This window comes from Rattus rattus, chromosome 13 (genome assembly GCF_011064425.1).
Source record: "Rattus rattus isolate New Zealand chromosome 13, Rrattus_CSIRO_v1, whole genome shotgun sequence".
Lineage (NCBI taxonomy): Eukaryota > Metazoa > Chordata > Mammalia > Rodentia > Muridae > Rattus > Rattus rattus.
In genome coordinates this window covers 55,051,021-55,067,600 of record NC_046166.1, presented here as the reverse complement: position 1 = coordinate 55,067,600, position 16,580 = coordinate 55,051,021, and the positions used below count along the sequence as shown (strand labels likewise).

General features: G+C 39.3%; 1 protein-coding gene across 14 annotated transcripts in view; it reads right to left on the bottom strand.

The window, feature by feature from the left end:
* The window catches only part of Nrg1 (neuregulin 1), a 185,314-nt gene that overhangs the window by 5,295 nt on the left and 163,439 nt on the right, over positions 1–16,580 (bottom strand). For 3 of the 14 annotated variants that reach the window (XM_032918882.1, XM_032918888.1, XM_032918891.1), the window contains 5 exons: positions 14,071–14,129; positions 9,621–9,698; positions 7,695–7,718; positions 2,993–3,095; positions 1,290–1,416 (listed from right to left, as the gene is read on the bottom strand). In XM_032918882.1, coding sequence (XP_032774773.1) covers positions 1,290–1,416; positions 2,993–3,095; positions 7,695–7,718; positions 9,621–9,698; positions 14,071–14,129 — 391 coding nt within the window. Of the gene's footprint in view, positions 1–1,289; positions 1,417–2,992; positions 3,096–7,694; positions 7,719–9,620; positions 9,699–13,770; positions 14,230–14,682; positions 14,751–16,580 lie in introns of those variants that run through there. The other 11 variants (XM_032918883.1, XM_032918889.1, XM_032918892.1 and 8 more) reach the window with 6 other exon arrangements.

The following is a 16,580-nucleotide window of genomic DNA, read 5'->3' as shown; positions in this document are numbered from 1 at the left end:
TCGCTTTGGTATCCATTCTACCCTTGCCTTCTGGAAGTGCTTTGAACCCAGTGGACCTAATGAAAATGTTATCTAACAATTATAAAGAACTCCCCTTAAGTGCGGTGGGCTAGGTGTTTTGGTTTAGTGAGGTTGGCATTATTTTTAGGCCGAATATAATTATGAAATAACATTTAAAGGAGTTATTTGTACTCTAATTGCAATCCAGTCATGGTCCTGTTGCTAATATATATTATACTGTACATAATAATATCACATTACATATTATATATATAAAACATATATAAGATGTACTAAATATTATAGCTATGTTGGCAATGAATGCATTTATTGATCTTGCAAAACATTCTAATGAATCCCATTATTGACAGGGAAACAAAAGATCCCTAGTAGCCCTTTGCGCCAACACTCTCCAAACATCTATGTTATGAGACTTGGGAGTACAGTAGTAACCACAGCTCCTGCCATGAATCAATGACCTATTTTCACCACCCAAGAGCTTCTCTTACAGGACAGAAAACGGTATTACAAGTTGCAAGCTTTGACTATTAAGAAAGCTACACATTCCAAGGGAAATAGTGGGGGTTGGACTGGGACATGAAAGTCAAAACTTCGAACTACAAGGTCTGGGAAGAGCGCTGGGCCCAATCTCTTAATATGGGAAAGAACTCAATGCTGGTATGCACACGGTCTCAGGGCACAGGACATCTGGTAAAATTTAGAAGCTATTTGCATGGTACAATAAAAACAAATGACTGAGGGTGCACTTGACATGGAGGCCATGGCATCACATAGAAGGAGCCAGGTAATATTCAAGTATTACACTCTTCAAGCTTTGCTCCACATTCCAAATTCTTCATAGAAATCAATCACATGTCCCTGGAAGGGACCCTAATAAAAATATTTCAAAGAGCCCTTTGCTTGGTTCGCTATGAGTCACTGATACACTGGAGTAGCCTTCATTCCCAAGTGACTAGAACTAACCATTCCTTCCGACTCTGAGTTTACTATTTATGACTTAAGCTGTTTTCCCGTCTTCCTAGGCATTCCTGCAGGACAAACCAAGCATCATCCCGATGTCTTAAGGGCCTCAATGTAAGGGAACATGTGCTGATAACTGGATCCATTGTAAAACAACTTTCACTGTTTTCCCCTGGCCAACCCTTGGGTTTCTGGAAGGCCGTTGTGCTAAGTGGCAGCAGGTAAGGAGCCTAAGATTAGAAAACACAACTCCAGTGTGCCTGAACGGAAACACATGCTTGGTCTTCTCCGGGGGTCAGTCAACATACATTCACCAGCTGCACGTTCTCTGGCGGCGGGTTCGGGTGGTGAGGCCCATTCGCTATGTTCACCATGTTGTTCCGTTCTGACCGAAGGCTCTGCCGAAGCCGATCATGGAGCTTCTGCCGCTGCTTCCTGGAGATGAAAAAGGAGCATGTGTTTGTCCCTCACTCTCTTTTTCCTTTTCTACAGCCAAATCTTTATTCTGTGAACGCTAATGAGTAACTCGAGACACTCAATAGGTGATGATCAAGAGCAAAGTGAGGTATGTGACATTGTCTCATAATTCTGCCTCAGAATTAGCAGTACCACACATCCTGAGAAGGAAGGTTTTGATGGTTAGATGGGATTCTTACAGAAATGTAGCTAATTGTACTGAAGAAGAAGAAGAAGAAGAAGAAGAAGAAGAAGAAGAAGAAGAAGAAGAAGAAGAAGAAGAAGAAGAAGAAGAAGAAGAAGAAGAAGAAGAAGAAGAAGAAGAAGAAAGAAAAAAAAAACCCCAAATGCATTAGTATTTTGCTAAACTCTCAACCATCTTTGTCTAAATCACATAGATAGTCATTGTTTGCTCTTACATACTTTGTACTGTGGGATCAACGAGGCTGATTCTGTTTATAAACTTTCCTATGGATTGCTTAAGAAAATTAATTTAACTTTTCATTTGTATATCTTATACAGTTATTATGTATGCATATCACATGCTTATCTATGGGACTTTGGGTATAGTTTGCCATTATATTTTGGCATAATTGTAGCAAGACTCTAACTTGCAATGCTTTTTGTAAAAAAAAAAAGGTGGTAAATATTAAAATTTGTATCTAAGAAGACTTAGGATGCTAATTCAATGAGAACCTGTCTCACTCAGTCTCCAGAGCATTTATATATATATATATAATTTATTTATAAATTATAAATTAATAAATTATAAATTTAATAAATTATATATATGTAATTTATTTTTTAATTCATGCTGTAGATTTTGTGACAAAAAAATTGCATGCTACCTCTGTTTTCTAGAGCAACATTCAGATCAAGACATTCCTGTGATTAGTTTTAACCTGCAAATATGTCATCAGGCCACAGTCAAACAACATTCTATTAGCTGGGCGTTACATTTAGACTTGAAGACATCCTAAGCAGAGAGAGGGGCTCATCAGTGAGCCAACGTGTGTGCTAGCGTGGACACCAGTACAAGGTAAGCATGATGACTATATATCTTTAAGATTTTCTTTTTAACTTTTTTCCCCAAACAAATTTGGCTCTCTTCTCCTTCCACAAAAATTCTTTTATACACATTTATGCAGCATTTATGTGGGAAATTGAATAGAATGAAGACATAATCATATTAATACTCAATAAAAAATAAATCTGCCTCCCAAACCCTGCATCTTGTTTACCATAAAGTGCTTCTTTTATTTCGTAAGTTTGTGGGCCCCCTAGTTCCGCTGTTTGGCATTCATGCTCTAAGTAGGAAGTGCCTGTGTGGGTTGCTGATCCTATACAAGCCTTTATCCATGGACAAAGCCATAGTAGCTGAGAAATTTGTCTAGTTTCACAAAACAGGCAAAGGTCCACAAAGTCTATCTCAGTGGAGAATATAAGGATGTAAGTTTCCCCCCAAGCCTTGGGCATGGGATCTGTCATTACAAAGCCCTGCGTGCCTAAGATACGTCTACATTAAGGGGACTAGACAGACGAGGTGAAGGTTTACTTGGTTTTGCAGTAGGCCACCACACACATGATGCCGACCACCAGCAGGGCGATACAGATGCCAGTAATTGTCAGCACCCTCTTCTGGTAGAGTTCCTCCGCTTCTGGAAAGGGGTGAGAGTAGAAGTCATTGACGTCAACTACCATTACCAGGACTTACAACCAAACAGTTGGCATGCTTAATGACGTTACCCATGTCCACAAGACAATTAACACTTGACAATTGTTCACATTTACACTCATGTCTAAAATACAATATGTTCTGTGCTGTACTTTAAAACATAAACAGCAAGCTAGCTATGGCATTGAAAATGAAAATATTATATTTTATGATTCCTCTAATTACCAGCTATTATATATTTATAAGATCATATGAGAAAAATCATAGACATTCATTACAAAATAACTGATTAAAATTATATAGATATTATTCTATTTATTGAATATCCTATACAAAATCTCTTGCAAAGACAACAGGAATCAATATTGATAAAAAAGACCTAAGACTGGCTCCGGGGAGACCCTCCATTTTTCCATCCTCATTCTTCCTTCCTCCGTTCGCTACCCACCACCCCAACTGTCTTTCTGCTTCCCTTAAGTTTTAAGTTATCACTTCATATCCAGTGGTCTTTACAAAGAGACATGTCTACACTTAATAAAATTTAATTCAAAGGTATTTGCGAATATGAACTTGGCTTGTAGTTTGTAAGTTAAAGCAACAGCCTTACAGTTTAGAGTAGATGAACTAGAAGAACAGGTACCCTGTGGGGGAACAGGGTACTGTGCCAAAAAAAATCCCAACATGGTGGGTAGGGCACTCGTGGGCCACAGAAGGGATTTGTTCTCTGGAGGAAAATGCTTATTACGCTGTTATTTAAAGTCAGAGAACCAATTTGTATTAAGTCCACCATTAACATAAATGATATATACTTTGGATTAGATTGCACAGTTCCACATCAGGCAGCTTGAATATTCTAAGGAGTGAGTGTTGTATTCTGAGCTCTCAACTAGAGGTACCACTCTACTCCAGATGTAGTAAGTCTGTAATGTGTGGAAACTTTTCCAGTTAAAAATTAGTGTCTCTGAGGGTAGCTTCGTTGATTTTATGTACAGGTGAGTCAGGCTGTTAACAAAATTTTCAGACTCAATGGGGAGGCTGATCTCTTAGCAACTGAGCTTCTAATAATCTAATTTTATGTATTGGAAGATCTTTACATGTTTGCCCAGTGCACACTGGAACTGGCTTGTTTGCCATTAAGATTAATAACCTGGGCAAGTACTGGAGAGTAAAGTACAAATGGATCGTCCTTATCTGAGCATCAACAAGAAATACAGAAAGAGTATTTCCATTATGTGTTCAGCCTTGGAAGTTATACCATTCTCCCCACTGAAAGAGGGCAGAGTCACAGGAAGTTTCCTTAAACACGAATAAGTGACTTTTAATCTCTATCAATGAGAGGATCTTATCATGGGAGAAAACATTTCCTACAAGCCGAGTCCATGGTAATCAAGTCCCAGTTAACAGGTCAAGAACATTGTCAAATCAAATTAATAGAGCACTCATTATTAAGAGGAGAATGGAAGTCAGTAGGTAGAAGACTACGACACTGAAAAGATTATACAAAAACAAACAGAAAGGGTTGGAGGTGGAGAGGAAAAACAAATCAAGTGGATAGACAGACTGAAAGAATGACGGAGAGGGAGAAAAAGTCAGGTACAAGGGAAAAGGAAGGTTAGAAGTTAGGGAGGCACCTGGAGTCCCTGGCACAGCATGCCTGATATTAAGGGAGAGAAAAAAAAATAAAGGGATGAAAACCAGAGGGAGGAGATGCTTGGGGTGGGGCGGGAGGAGGAAAAGGTGAGTACAAAGTGGGAAGGGGTATTCCATACAGCATAACTCCTAACCTGGGCTAGCCGTGACAGGGAAGCCATGATTAGAAAAGCAAAGCAGTTGGTGCATTGCGGTGCCACAGTATGCAGGAGACATTCGGTTGGTGCCGTGGAGTTGCTGTGTTTGTGTGTGTGCTGTACAAGTCTAACAATGACACAAGCGTGAGGGCTTAGGTGTTAATTACATGTATCTACTGCACACCCCTAGACAACCAATGACCCTGTAGCCTTCCTCCCTAGGATCCTAAATAGTGTTTAGCATGTCTGTCTAAGCAGCACAACCATATCTCCGTGGTCTTCCTTCCATGGACTCCTTCACATACGCACAAGTTGGTTAGGAAGTGGAATACTAGCATTGCCATCGACAAATGGCAGGCCCTGCCTTCCCCTTTTGGCTGACGTACTTCTTTAAAACCAATGAGGCCTGGTGTGCTTGTGTAGAACATATGAGAACCTGGCTTTGGTTTCACAAATGGATGAGGGGAGAAGGAAGTCGGGGGTGGGGGAGGAAAGCCCTTGGCTGCAGCCATTCTCTGTTCTAATACTCTTTGACAAGCTAGGAAATAAACAGGGTGCATACAGAAGGGCTGAAGGGGGCATTGGGGTCATCATGGGTTGCTCCCCCAAACTCTCAGGGATTCCTGTAACGAGCTCTGTTTAGGTCCTTGTTAACTAGGGAAGGACATGTGGACCACTAGCATCCAGTGATCAGCAAAATTCTTATTGCTTGTCAGCAAAACAATCATTTCAGGGACAAGAGAGCTCAGTAAAGGACAAAGGAACTAAAAGGAAGCAGCTTAAGATAGGGATCTCGAACACAGGATTCAATTCTGTCTTCACATCAGTACTGACTACAATTTTCTCACTTAAATTTCTTCTTGGTATTTTTTTTTTCTTCAGGATTTTGCTCCATCTACAATATGAGTGTTTAAAGGAAAATAAAACCTGTTGTTTTAGCCTATTGCTCTTCTCATTATTTTTATTCCTATCATTTTTTTCTTGCACGACTGTATCCACAAGGCAAGAGCAAATCCGAGCTTGTACTCAAAATCATCCCAAAGGTCTGGCCTGTCTCTAGGAGTGGAAATGCTCCAAGTCTCTCTGGTTTGGCTGGATGGACCATGGTGAGTCACATCAAACACATTTTCATTCTAATGTGTCTAGGAGAAAAGACAGACTCATTCTTGCTCTCTTATTTTTAAATGACCCTTAGGGTCAGGAGTTATTTCAGGATGTAATGGACTGGCCTTACACTCTCTGAAGCCTTTAGGGATATGTGGGTTAACAGCACACTGCCCTTATGAACTGTGAGAAGAGCTAAGGAACAGTTTCATAGCATAACTATTTGACTTCACTGTTCAGAAATCAAAATAGTAAAGTCTACAGTCAGAGAGTAAAACTCTGAGTGAGAAACTTCTGCTAGGGAGAGAGGTAGTTCTGAGGGTTTGGCTTTTGATTTCCTGCAGGAAAGATCAGTTGTGTGAGATTTCTGACAGAGGGATGTTTCCTATGAGAAGTGAAGAATGCATGACACCCTGGTGTGTGTGTGTGTGTGTGTGTGTGTGTGTGTGTGTGTATGCAAAACGAAAAGCCCATTCACATACATTTGAGCTTTTTAAAAAGTTATGCGATAGTTTTCTTCTTAAATTTTTGTTTTCTTGGAGTGAGGGCATTGAGCTTGTCTCCGTACCTCAGAGAGCTGCCTATGGGTTCCTGAGCAGATGTGGTGTCAGCCAAAAGGGGAGAGCAGCCATGGGACACACTTGCTTCATGTCACCATGCCCCAAACAGTTCGTAATCAGGACAAGGTGTCATTGACACAAGACCCTGTTCTAGTTCTTCACACAGCTTTCACAAAGAGCCCGGAGACCAGGAAGGTTGCAGTTTCCTGTTCCTCCTGAGATTGACCCCTTGTCTATTTTTTTTTATTCTTCTCTTCTCTTTTTCTTCTTTCCTTTCCTCTCCTTTCTCCCTTCCTTCATTTCTTTTTCTGTCTATCTGTCTGTCTGTCAGTCTGCTTGTCTCTCTCTCTTCCTTCCTTCCTACCTTTCTTTCATGAAGAGTCATTTGGAACTTGCCTATACTTCATCTGCCTTTGAGATCTTTGGACAGATACAGTGTGAAGTTTTCTACACGATGACTTGTCTGGGTCACCTTAACCTTAGTGATGTAATTCCATCAGCACTGGAATGTCCACCCAAAACAGCATCATCCGCTGTCCATTTCCTTGCTTCTAAACAAACCAAGTTGACTCGAGTCACACTTGAGCGTCTTCAAAAAAAATTTCGCTGATTCAACTTCGTGCGTATCAGACTACTGCAAGGTAAGACACTTTTATACTGCCAATGTTAAATAGGTGATTTTTGTGTTATATGTGAAACTTCCATCTGTTTATTTATTTCTTATGTGGGTGTTCTAAAACCTTTTTTGTCCTCTGGCCTCTCTGAGTTCTCCTGTAGCCTATGCACCACTCCAACTTATGTTGTTACCCAGCTCTTACATAACAGCCTGGTCCAATCAATGAGTCACACAATGGGGGGATCTACTACAAGTTGCAGCAGGAGGGAGATTTTAATCTCTAAGTGAAGGTAGGCTTGGAAATTAAAAAAAAAACAAAAACTGCTGCACTCCGTAACATTTTCATACACTAGTCATAGATTAAAGGCAGAGAAACCCATGTTATAGCTGTATGATCCCTTCTAAAGAAAAAGGAAATTAGTTAGGAACTGAAAAGGAAGAGTAGGAAGGGCAGAAGAGGTCAGTTCAGAGGCTCTACATTCTGCAGGCTAAAAGGAATGATGATTGGTCCATACCCATAAATTCAATCCCAAGATGCTCTGCCAATGCAGAAAGTTGACAAGGGGGAGAAAAAAAAAGAAAGAAAGGAAAAAAGTTTCAGAAAAGAGCAACACAGCGCACTCCAAAACAAATTACACCTGACTATGACAGCTCTCTGGGCGTGCACACGGGACAGGACAGGCTGCAGCTGTTAGGGAAGCATGCTCAGGAACACCCGAGCCCACCAGTGAAGCGTGAAAGCATCAGCCCAGAGGCTTTAGGAACCATCGAAAGCTTCTACTGAGGGAGGTTAGGTGCTGAACCATCCTTGACTCCTCCTTGGAGAATAGACTTTTTTTTTTTATTACCAGGAAAAGCATCTCTGAGGTGATTTGTTTTGAAATGAAGTTCTAAGGAGGCTTCTAGTTGTTGTTGTTTGTTTATTTGTTTAAACTAAAGGTGCTCAACTGGCAGAGAGGAGTATAGTAGCCAAAAAAAAAAAGTAATTCAGTTTAAACTTTTTATCCCATTGGAGTTACCTTTCCTTGCTGGTAGGTAGTTATACTTTAGTAGGTTTCTTTTTTAAATTGTACCCCTGTTACTTAACTTCCTACTACAATCAAGACATACATTGTCCATTTCATTCACAGAAAGCAGCAGCAAAGGCTTCTACCCAAAAAGATGAGAAAGAAAATACAAGAATTGGATAACTGGTGATTGTTCCCCATTTTTGTTAATATAAGTTTTGTGTCATATTGGGCAACTTAAAACCTCAGGTTATTTTTTTTTAAGCTGCAAAAAATAAAATAAAGTTAAGTATGCGGAGATAAGGTTTCTGGGGTCTTTAACTTGAATTTGCTGCTTTTTCAAACATTAGTTAGAGGCAGTTAGATCAGCTCTCCCCAGTTCTGAGCTCCAGTGGGTACAGGTGCCAAGAGAACCTCACACCACCCAGGGCAGGGGAGTGAAGTGCCCATGCCCAGCCTTTCCCCAGCTCTCTACAAAGCCTTGTACAGGTTAAAATGGGGAAATGAGGGACTGGGAGAGAGGGAAAGGAAAGAAATCTCCAGGAAGAATATTTTTCCTTTTTTTGCAACGAAAATTTTGACTATCAAGTTTTATCATGTAGAATCATAGACTTCTCTGAGTACTACATGGAGAGGATAACGGGAGGGAGAGATCAGAAACTGATGCGTTTCCCTCTCTTAACGGATTGGGGAGATAAGGCAATCCGCTAATATAATAAGATAGTTCTTAAGCTTGCTGAATGTGGTGGAGGAATGTGGCTTTTACAAAAACATGTCAGGGCACGGAGAAAGTAGCCCAGAGAGATGAAGAGTCGAAGGTTCATCCTGGTTCAGATCCTGCCTCTCCTGCTTACCTCCTTAGTAACTTTCGTCAGGTTTGCTTATCTCGTATGGGCCAAATTTATGGCATACATGCTCATTGGTGACCCTGTGGAACGAACTACTGTGACCAACAGTGGAGGACCTAGAATTCTGAGAAACAGACACATCTGGAGATGTGTCGTGGGACAGTCAGTGCATTCAGGGTTACCTTTAGAATAACTGTATGCAAGGGAATTCTGAATGCTCCTAGGAGCTATCAAAACAATAGGCTTGAAGACTTCATAGCCACTTCAAGAAAGGATGCTTCCCAGATAAAAATTATATCTTGAAGTTGGGAGCATGACCTATAAAGACTTTCGATTTGGGTCTAGTGTAGTCCCACAAGTAACCTGAATTTTTCATGAATTAAGAACCAGAAGCCTTAGGGTTAATTCAGTTGTACAATATGTTCATAATAATATGAATCTATTCAAATACAAATGAATTACTCTCGCCTCTGTGCAATTTCTCAAACTGACATTTTTTTTCCACTTGTTTTTTCACATAAACTTTGGAGCATCAATGTGAAAAAAAAATTTAGTTTCTAAGGAAATCGATAATAAATTTCCTTACTCGATTCTTTCACAAGGCTATGATCCAATTTTCTTTCTAGAGGCTTCTCTGTTTCTTGCCTTTTCCTCCTAGAAGTCACTAATAATTTAAGGGTTAAAAATCAAGACATATCTATAAAAAAAAATCCTTTCCAAAGAATCATTCCATGCCTATGTTAACACGTCTAATGACTTGCATTAGTTGCATAGAAAGCTTGGTTAAGTCTTCAATAAAATTAGTAGCATGCCCATGCATACATATTATTGCATTTACAGTTTTATAGGTAAGCCTGGGAGTCTAACGATAATTTCATTTCAAGGGAAGTCATTCATATCAGGCAGCTCCAATTTTGAATAATTCAATGGGAAATTGGTACTTAAAATGGGAATCTCTTTTGGCTGTGAGCCCTAACAAGGAAACAAGCAGAGGGCACATGCATCAGTCATTCTAGACCCAGAGCAAATCTGTTCTCATTTATGTTGTCATTGGGAGTTCCAGCTCCCTCCCTTTACATCTAACAAAAGAAGCAGAAGATGCAAACTTTTACATTATGGGAGGAAATTCTTCCTAACCGCTCTACTTAGTCTACTGCTGATGTTAGCCCATTGATGGAACACATCGTTCTATTGAACTTCCGGCTAGCCACGACGTTCTTTAAATTCACTTAATAATTCACAGACACAAAGGTTACTGTAAACAATCGGGTTTCCTTTTCTACATGGGATTTCCTGCCAGGACCATGGCAATATAAAAAATTAATTTAAATCCGAGAGTCTCCAGAAACTATTAAATATTGACTCGCTAATCCTTTGTGTGTGGATTTTATAATTACTTGACGAAAACTGATTAACCTGGAGGTTAATTTAAAATTTCGGCTGCATTAGAGAGAAGAGCAATAAAATAACTTTCTTTCACCAAATTTATACAGTCATTGCTATTATGGTTTCTGTTGAAATTTCACAGCATTCGGGATGTTATTCTTCCCCATCTTTGGGCTGGTTTATGCGAATAATCTCAAAGACACGCAGTCTTCATTCTCTGTTTCTCTGCGTTTTCTAAAGAGTTTTCCTAATGCCAGTTCTAAAAGGGATGAATTTAGTGTCGTGACTCTAATTTCGGACTTACCTTTACAAATGTAGATGCTTTTTTCCCCCACACTTTTCATTGCTACTGAATTCTTTGAAGTGTAATAGACTTTTGCTTCATTCCCCAATTTCCATGTGAAGAACACACATAACATGTACATACACGTGCACACACACGCACACACAAATATCTCACGCTCAGAATTTATGACGATTCTGTCATCTGTGGAGTGTTCTTTATTCTAATGTTAGCAAGATACATGTTTGATAAGTACATTATCTTAACAGGTTCTTAAAACATTTAGAAAGAAATAAAAATCGCCTTTATGGTAATAAACTATGATTCAAAAGGCCAGTTTGACGGATTTTAAGGATGCGGCTCAAGCTCTAAGTGTTCACTTTTAAAACAATCAATAGTGTGAGCTGTTCTATATTTAGATCCTGTGATTTGCCAACAACTTCAGGACATACTTGCCCCATGTTACCTCAAGGTACTGAAGGCATGAATGTATTTTCTCTTTTCTTCCACTAAGCCTACCCATTGAGTGTGGCCTCCTCATACACACACACACACACACACACACACACACACACACACACACATCACCATAGGCTAGTGATCACAGTACCACACAAACTTACTAACTAGAAATCGCACTAGAATGGGTGAGATTTATGGCTGACTAAAGTGAATGATATTTTCCTAGGAAATACTATATGTTAGATTACAAGGCAAATGGCTGTCATAAGCCATACCACTTTCTTTCATAATTGAAATCAGTGTTTATAGGTCAGTCAATGTTCTATAGGATATGGTGATATTAATATTTAATCTTAATAATGTAAGTTATGTTTTAAAGACTTTGAAGTATATATTCTCTTTGGAATGTTACTCTTCAGCTGTAAATATGGGTTGGTGAGTTTTTAATCTTCGTTTGAGGAGGAGTCTATCTTCTTAAAATTTCTGCTCTGTTCTCTAAGACACTGTGTCTATAAACAAACAATTAAAATTTTAAGTGACTTCTGGGGGAAGATCCTGTAGATTTTCTTTTGGCGTTCACAGTTATTTGAACAAGGAGCAACAGAGCATCATCTCTCTGCCTTCCTATATTCTAGCAAAGACACAAACTGAGAGAACATCAGACACAGAGATTAGAAAATGAACTCTGGGCAAGAAGATGATTCTGCAGAATGGTGTCTGATTGGAAACGCTTGCTCCTGCAGACATGTGTCGTTAATAACAGAGCCATTACATACTGGCCTCATCACCGAGCTTCCTATCAGTCCTTGTTAAATCAAGTTAAACGTGAATGCTAATTTCCTGCATGTCTTCCAAGAGTGTCACTGAATGCTTACTAAAGGATTTATCTAAGGAGCCCCAGTTCTGGACTTCAGACACAGTGGCTATTTTTAAATAATGCCAAATAAAAGGGGAAGTGGCTTCAATGAGAACATTTTTGTTGGTTAGTAAGCCATTGTTCTGAGAACTACTTGGAGCTTTAATACTTGCTTTTATCCAGTAAGCTAACCTTCCTTTCAAAGTATAACACATCTCTAGCTATCTGGTACCTTGAATAGAATAACATCTCTTTTCAGTAAATTGGAAAGCATAGGTTTCTACCTATATTATCACATGGGCTTGCTAAGTCTATGCTATTTGAATACAAATACATAATTTTAAAAGTTCCTTTAATTCATTAAACAAAATTCTGTTTTCTTTCCTATTTCTACCTTCTATCCTATCTACTTAAAAATGATCAAGTTGGATAAATGCCATCATTTAAATATTGGTTAATACAGTGAATATGTCTCGAAATTTAGCAATGCCAATTTGCCAGTTTTTAACAAGGGAGAATTATATGGCTTATGGAACAATCTTTGAAAACATAGTCTATGCAGGCATACAAATATCATCTCACTAGATACTATTAGTCTGATAACATCCAGGAATTTTTTAACTCTTTTGAGTCAAGGTCTCACTCTACAGCTCTGGCCGGCATGTAATTCACAGAGCTTGACCTGCCTTTGCCTGCCAGTGTTGACATTTACGACAGTTGGCAGAACTTCATTTGTCTTATGGATCAGAACCAAGGGCAAATCCCTGATCTTTTGGGCATTTAAATGACCGGTTTGTGTGATTATTTTTAATGTCTTAAGAATTTAAACTGCAGGGAGCTGTGCAAAACATTTTTGATAATAGGCTTGACCAGCACAGTCTGGCGCTAACATTTATAAGTAAGGATTTAGTGGAACACAGGTTAGCCCATCAGCTCACTCATTGTCTATGACTGCTATCAAGCTACAAGGAGGGGCTTTAGCTTTGACCTCATCACCATAAACCTTAAAATATTTTCTATCTGAACCTTTCCAGGAAACACTAACTCCTAATCTAAATGGTTAAGCGGGATATAAGCAAATGGGATCTTCTGAGGGCTTCAGAACAGAAACACTATCGTCCCCGTTCATGGGAGAGGGGCGAACGTCAGTTTAGCTACCCGGGCGCTTACCTACAATGTGGAGTGAGGAGTTTAGAAATGATGTTTACAACATTGTGATCTCACGGACATCTGTTTCACTTGTCAGCTCTACATTAAACACATTACCCATTTATTCTAAACCTGAATTATTATAGTTTGACATATTAATTTTCAGAAGTCATAGCCTTTTTCCTCCCAAGTTTACCTTTTAAGATAACATGAATATTAAGAAACACTAAGGGGATGGTGATTATTTAAACTCATTCTGAATTACCTATTTCCTGAGATACATAAATATAAGCCTGGATACTTCCTTTGCTGGGAAATCTTTGCTTTTAATTTTCCTATCTAGTCGTGTTTTGTTTGTTTGTCTTTATGCCTACATGTGAACTTTGACTAACAAAGAAAAACACCTGAACCCTTTTTGTGATGTTTATTTGTTATAAATAACACACTGAGGTGAAATGAACTTACCGTCATTTCAAGCATACAGCGGTCACAGTCTGACAGCAGCCTTTCCGGAGGCTGACATGAGATACAGAAGATGGACTACTTGTTGGAATGATTTTATTTTACCAATACAAGTGCGAGTTTGAAATGCCTTTATTATTATTATTATTTCACTCTTGGCATGTTGACTATCGATTTGCATCACCTTCTGCGGTACCATTTTCAGAAACCTCTGGGACCTCACACACCTATTAGTAACTCAGAGCCGACTAGTCACAAACAGAGAAGTCACACAACGGCCTTGTTAATGTTCTCATGCGACAGGCAGAGGCAGTCAATATTAGACCTGGTAGAAGGTTCTAGGCTCTAGGTGACTCTGAGGGGAGATGTAGCAACAAGAAAGCAGCATCGACTGAGCATGCTCCTACTCAGGCAGAGACAGAAAGGGAGTGGACGTACTGTAGAAGCTGGCCATTACGTAGTTTTGGCAACGATCACCAGTAAACTCATTTGGGCACCTGAGAGAAGAAACAAAAAACAATGGTAGAAAAAACAGAGAAAAAAAGAGAAGAGGTGAATACACGCTAGAGAGAAGCTCCTGCAGTGTCACTGACAGAACTTGGTGGGCTCACCCTCAGGAACCGACCCTGAGTCCTAATCGTGGCTTTCCCACTCTGACATTTCCCCAGCGCTTACAAACTTGTAACAAATCCCGGGATTCTACACGACTGCTTTAAATCCAAAGTTTAAATCCAAACAGATGTGATGACTTTTTTTTTTTTTTTTTTTTTTTTTTCGGAGCTGGGGACCGAACCCAGGGCCTTGCGCTTCCTAGGCAAGCGCTCTACCACTGAGCTAAATCCCCAACCCCCGGCCTGTGGTTTTTAACTGCGGGGGTATAACTGAATGACACACAACCGAGACTCCAGTGGGATGGGTTTATGCCCGGAGCGGAAAAGCCACAATTCGAACAAAGGGTATCAGTTACAGCTGAGCTGTAAAAGCACCAAGTGGTTGCGATTGTTGCTGTAGTTTGGGGGAGAAAGCAGATTTCAGATTATTTGAACATACTTTCTTGGGTTTGGACTTTCATGGGCACATTCTCAGTACATCTTGCTCCAGTGAATCCAGGTTGGCACCTAGAGGGCAAAAACGTGATAAGCAATCGAACGCTCAAGACACTCAACTTTCATCTTGGTACCTTTCCTCCCATGGGATATGGAGTCCTAAAAAAATGACCCGGTGCTGAACACAGAAAAGAAGAGACAGGACACCGAGAAACCCAGCCCCACCAAATTGCGGCTTACTTTGTGCTTCCTCCAGTCTTCAGATTAGTTATTGAGCTTTAACTAGAGAAAGTTAAGCTATGAGCTGAATGGGGTGGCGAGGCAGGGCTCTCATCCTGCATCACCCTGAGAGCTGAGCCCACACTGAGTTAAAACACTCGAGTTGACATTAGCTTCTGTGGTTTCCCCCTATTTTGCTAGCAAAACTCCTTTCCTCTTACTGTGTATGCACTGAGGTTTCTACTCATTTTATAGCTCTTTGCTATAAAAAAGAAGTTTCAACAAAATAAGGTACTCTTGTTCTCTTACGGTTAATAATGAGGGCATGACAATTTCTATCTCTATTTTTCCCCACTAAGATATTACAAACTTAGCCTTATTTTTAATTTGCTGAGTATTGTTTTATTGGTAGAATTTCATACATCTAACCACCTCCACCAAAAAAAAAAAGTTCTTGAAATTAAAAGTTATTCTTTTTTTTTTCTTTTTCTTTTTTTTCTTTTTCAGAGCTGGGGACCGAACCCAGGGCCTTGAGCTTGCTAGGCAAGTGCTCTACCACTGAGCTAAATTCCCAACCCCTTAAAAGTTATTCTTATACAGACATAGATAATGACATGGACTTTTACATTTATGGTTGACTACTTTAAACTTACATAAAAAGTCATTTTATTTGTTCTTATCGATTTACTTGTAAATATGTAAGACTCTTGGCATAATTTTGTTCTTAAGACTATACGGCGGGGTCATGCTTAGACATGACAGACCTATACTGTTCATGGTGCTTTTTAACGTAGTATCTAATGCATTTTAGACTGGGTTTGATTTACCTAAAGTCATGTCCTAATAAGCAGGTACTGAAGAGTTCTACAAAGCGAATATGCTTAGAGGTGAAGACTCATAATTGAATGTCCAACACTCATAGCCACATAGTTCATCATAGCTGGTATAAAATTACCCACCTAACATAATTTGTTCCGCCAATGCTTTATGACTTAGTGGTGTTTCTATAAGTATTTTGCCTCTAGAGTAAATATGACAGAACACTATCACTTCGCCATTAAATAAATGACTAAGTCTACTACTTATACTAACTTAAAAGTGATTTCTTTAACTTTCTGACCAAACTCAGCAGGAAAAAAAAATGCTATCAAGTAATGTGATATATACAATCCTTTTATTGCATGAAGATATGAAAATCCTAGCAGTTCCAGAACTCTTATCATAAGAGTGCTTGTACTGTATAATTGTGATCATTAAGAATAGCATCAACAGGGCTGGAGAGATGGGCCAGCAGTTAAGAGTGCGTGGTGTTATGCATGGGACCCAGTTTCAGTTCCCAGCAGCCATACCAGGAGGCTTAAATGGCAGTAGCTCCAGCAGCAGGGAATGGGGCGCCCTCTTCTGACCGCCACAGGCAAGTGCACTCATGTGCACATTTTCCCCCGCCATACATATACATAATTATAAAAATAAACCTTTGTTTGTTTTCTATTATATATATATATATATATATAGTGTATTAACAAGTACTTTGACAATCTGATTATTTTTTGCTGATAAGTCTTTCTTGGAGGAATTAGATAAAGAGCTACCTAGACCAATATACAAGAACTGACCTAGGTAGGAGTATTTCTATAAAGTTGTCATCATTCATGCTTCAATAAAAAAAAGCCTAGATAAATA